At 61.8% G+C, this 4,363-nt stretch overlaps 1 protein-coding gene across 1 annotated transcript; it reads right to left on the bottom strand.

Annotated features, from left to right (window-relative positions):
• Positions 1-446: 446 nt before the first annotated feature.
• Positions 447-3,003, bottom strand: LOC136501489 (protein IQ-DOMAIN 17-like). Its single transcript, XM_066497011.1, has 4 exons — positions 2,726-3,003; positions 2,018-2,614; positions 1,769-1,915; positions 447-1,647 (listed from the first exon to the last, which is right to left on the bottom strand). Exons 1-4 carry the CDS (start codon positions 2,858-2,860, stop codon positions 880-882), a joined length of 1,647 nt encoding a protein of 548 aa, XP_066353108.1. The 5' UTR covers positions 2,861-3,003; the 3' UTR covers positions 447-879.
• Positions 3,004-4,363: the final 1,360 nt, after the last annotated feature.

Consider the following 4,363-nt stretch of genomic DNA (forward strand, 5'->3'; position numbering starts at 1 on the left):
CCGCATAGGATTTCGGGACACCATCACGTCGTGGCACTAGTAAAAAGTTTTTTGAGACGACAGCTCCTCGGGAGCGACGCCGCATGGTCTTGTCAAAATGATTGATAAAAAACCATCAGCCTATTCGTTTCTTCCTAAATATTTAGGATAGACCGGTTTAATACGAAAGAAAAATATTATTCCGATATGTACGTGCGTCGTCCTCGACCGATCCGCAGCGAGTACCTTCCGTGTACCTCTGCCCGGCTTCTACCCGTGTACTACCTCGTCCGATCTGCCGCTGCCCGCCATCGCCATTCGCACATCCCATCCGTCTCCCTCTACTCGTGTCGTGCGTGAGCACACAGTTTGCTGTGGGCAGTGGTTGGATGGCAGTGGCAGGTCTCGTCTCGTCGCAGGTGGCCAGCCTGCTGCTGGAGGCGTCATCATGCATGCATTCATGCCTGGATTGGATTGGGTGGACGGAGACGGACACGAGGGGAGCGCTGGCCCAAACTCGCATGCCGCCCCCCGAGAGAGCGACCCACCTAGAAGGCAAAAGGCGCCACGCCACAGCCCGCTCCCGCTTCCAAATGCAATGCAATGCAACCCCCAACGCCCTTCCCGCTCTCCCAAACCGCCTGCGCCCTTTCCAGTTGCAGTCCAGCCTGCGACCTTGCCTCTGACGATCGGGAGGGACACACCACTCCACTGCACCGAGCACACGCTCCAACTCCAATCCGTCGCTCGAAAAAGCAAAAAGGCTGCCATGAATTACACCTAGAGAAGAGAAAGAAAGAAAGAAAGAATAATACAGAAAGGAGCAAGCCCGTGGCCGTGTCTGTCCGACGAGCCACGCGCCGGCGGCCGTTAACCGGCCGGCAGAACACCCGCTACTACTCAGCGGAGCCAGCGCCGGAGGTCCGTGGTGGACGACGGCGACACCACCACGTCCCCGCCGTTGAGGCTGTCCGCGCACGACGACGACACCGTGGACCGCTGCTCCGACGTGAACCGCCCCGCCGCGCTCTTAAAGCTCGGGATCCGCAGGCTCTGCGCGTACTCCGCGGCCACCGGCCCCTGCAGATGCGCCGGGAACGACAGCCGCTTCTTCGCGCCGCTCGCCGCCGCCGACCCACCGCCACTGCCTCGGTCGCGCTCCGGCGTCGCGGGCCGCTGCCGCGGCGCGCTCTGCGACCGCACCCGCGCCTTGGCCGACTCCGTCGCCGCCATGTAGTTCGGCACCGCCGCGGCCGCCGACGCGTGACGCGGCGCGTGGAGCAGGCTCGGCGTGTAGCTCCCTCCGCTCCCGTGGTGGTGGTCCACTCGCGGGCTCGCCGACCGCACCTGGATCGGCGGCCGGGACTTCACTGGCGACGGCGTCGCCACCGCCGGGTGAGCCTGCTGCTGATGCGTGCGGTGCATCGGCGAGGACGACCCCCGCCGCGGCGTCGAGTACGAGAACGGCCGCGCGGTGTCCATCTCCAGCGTCTTCACCGGCTCGCGCTCGTCCATGGACGCGCGCCCGGGCGCCGCCGCGCCGCGTATGCTGCTGCGGCTGGTGTCGAACGACGCGCGCGACGCCATCCACCGCTCCGCCCACCGTGGCTGCCCGTCCACGTCCATCTCCTCCGCCGACGCCCCCGCCGCCGCCGGGTTCCTCCAAATCTTTGGTTGCAAGTGGCAAGCACAAACGAACGACGGATTATGATGATGCTATCACTATCACTTATCACTATCTGCCAACCAATACTCCTAGAATAGAAAGAAAAAGGAAACGTCGTCTCACTTGGTGCGACAAGGCGTAGGAGAGCGCTCTCTCGCGCTTGAGCGCCGCATCCTTCCTCGTCTGCAGGATGGCCTGGATCTCATCTATCGTCCTCGGCCGGTCGTCCCAGTCGTCGGCAGCGAAGCTGCTGCCGTCGCGCGACCGCTCCTGCAACCAAATCCGACAGACGAATGATCCACATTGCAAGAACGTTCATTCCCGCGAACAGCTAGAGCAAAATGGCACGAGTGGTGTGGTATGGTTGCTTACAACGGAGCGGCGGTCGGCGTAGTCGTGGGCGTACTTGGAGTCCCAGAACGTGGACGTATCGACGCTGTACGACGACTTGCTGCTACCACACGGCGCGGCGCCGGCGCCGGACATGGACAGGGAGAGCATGGAGTCCTGGGAGAGCCGCATCCGCTGGTCACGGACGCGGGCCTGGACGCGCACCAGCGCCTGCATGCACCGGAGCGTCATGTTGGCCTGCTTCCGGACGTTGTGGCCCCGCACCAGCGCCTGCAGCTTCACGAGGCCCTTGAGCGCCCGCAGCGCGCGGCGGGCGAGGTAGCCCCGGAACGAGGTCTGGATGACGACGGCAGCGTAGTGCTCGCGGCGCACGAAGCTGCTGCCGGCGGGGACGGCGCCGGGGCGCGTGAGGCGGACCACCTCCGCGGCTGCTTGTGCTGTGGCCACCGCCGCCTCGGCCGTCGCCGCGGTCGCCACGGCCAGTGCGATGGCGTGCCGCTGCTCCTCCGTCACGGCCGCGGGCCGCGGGTGCGCGTGGTCTGGCGCCGTGGGAGCGGGAGCCGGGGACGCGGACGAGGAACGACGGAACAGCCATCTCCGTCGCTGCTCCCGCTTCCCCTGCGCGGCGAGGGACGACCGGGAACGTGAGAAGGAGTGGAGGAACGGAGAGAGAAGAGAATGTGTGAGGGTGTGGAGGAACAGAACAGGGAGGAGGAGGCGAAGGCGGACCTTGTCGCCGTCGCCGTCGGTGTCCTCGCGGAGGCGCGACGCCTTCCTGGTGGGGCTGCTGCTGTCGTCCTTAGAGGGCGAGCGGAAGGCGCGCTTGACGGCGGTGAGCCACGACGTGCCGCCCTTCTTGCCCATGGCTGGCGGGGTCGGCGAGGGGCATCGACGAGCTGGGATACGAACAGTGAGAGCCTCGGGCGTTGTGGGTTGGGGACTTGGGGTGGTATTATTGCAGGCGCGGGGGGCAGAGGTCCACCATGGCTGCTTCTCTCTCTCCGGCTCCTCACGCGCTCCGCCTTCACTGCCCTGCTCGTGGCTTTTATGCAAGCACAGCATGGGAACGGCCGTGGCCGTGTCAGGGGGGAATCAGATCCTCTAAAGTTGGCAAAAAAACGACTTATCTATGCGGTCCAGCATCTAAGCCATCTAATTTGCATCCAATCCTGAGCGAAACGAACTCTAGAAACAAACCAATCTCATAGACCGGCCCATACCAGCTCGGCGTACCAACTCCCCTGGGTGCGACTCGTTCGACTCCGCCTGTCCGTCATCCCCTGCGGTGGCCGGTGGCGGCCGGTCGGGAAGAGGAACGAGCGATGGCGGACAGGCGGAGTCAAAAGAGTCGCACCTAGGGGAGTCGGTACGCTGAGCTGGTATGGGCCGGCCCATGAGATTGATTTGTTTTCAGAGTTTGCTTTGCTCACGATTGGATGCAAATTGGATGGCTTAGATGCTGGACTGCAAAGACAAGTCGTTTTTGCCAACTTCAGAGGATCTGATTCCGTTAGGGGATGACGGAGGACGTTGGGAGAGTGAGAGCTGAGCTAGTGAGTGAGAGTGAGGAGGAGTATGGCTGTGTGCGGTGGGTCCGGCGCTGGCAGGCGGGCTCGGGAGTGGATGGCTGTCTCGCAGTTTGCAGGCCTGCATAAGGATGGCAACGGGGATGTACCCGTCGGGTATCGCCGGAACGTTCTCTTCCTCGTTACGGAGAATTCTTCCTGTCCCCGTCCCCGTTAACTGTCTCGGGTATAGATTCTTGCCCATCCCCGTACCCGTCGGGCATCGGTCGTGTAACAGATACCCGTCGGGTACTGCATACCCGATAAACAAGGACACTTGGGGTCGCAGCTTTGCAATCGGAGACGTTTCTTCTTCACCCGGGTATAAGTGTCGGAGTCTCGGAGATGTCGAGGAGAAGGAGCGAGGTTGCGAGGAGGACGAGCAAAGGTGGCAGAGAAACCGAACTGAGGAAGCGAGTCGCACGAGCGCTCGTGAGGCAGGCGTGCTTGTGCTGCTGGCGGAGATGGTGAGGAAAATTTGAACTAGAGTTCCTAGAACACACAAACTATATATATGATTGTTCAGATTTAGGCAAAAATACCTATGTTGAGCTTCTTTGGGTCTAATACTCACATGACAGCTCAAATAGTCGGGTTCCCCAACGGGTAACGGAGACGAATAAACAGGGAACGTTCACGTACCCGCTATACCTGTTGGGGATAGATTCTTGCCCATTTAAATACCTACCGATAAAGATACGATCTCATCCTCTTTTTCTAATGATCAAATACCCGTCGGATATGAGGCCCGTTGCTATCTTTAGGCCTGCAGTGGGCCGTGTAGTGTTTGGTGGGAGCCGGG

This window comes from Miscanthus floridulus, chromosome 13, assembly GCF_019320115.1.
Source record: "Miscanthus floridulus cultivar M001 chromosome 13, ASM1932011v1, whole genome shotgun sequence".
Lineage (NCBI taxonomy): Eukaryota > Viridiplantae > Streptophyta > Magnoliopsida > Poales > Poaceae > Miscanthus > Miscanthus floridulus.

Coding starts and splice junctions, on each gene's coding strand:
- LOC136501489 (XM_066497011.1), bottom strand. CDS start 2,860: ATGGGCAAGAAGGGCGGCACGTCGTGGCTCACCGCCGTCAAGCGCGCC. Junction 1,916..2,017: donor ACGCCGACCGCCGCTCCGTT/GTAAGCAACCAT, acceptor ATTTGGTTGCAG/GAGCGGTCGCGCGACGGCAG. Junction 1,648..1,768: donor CCTACGCCTTGTCGCACCAA/GTGAGACGACGT, acceptor TTGCAACCAAAG/ATTTGGAGGAACCCGGCGGC.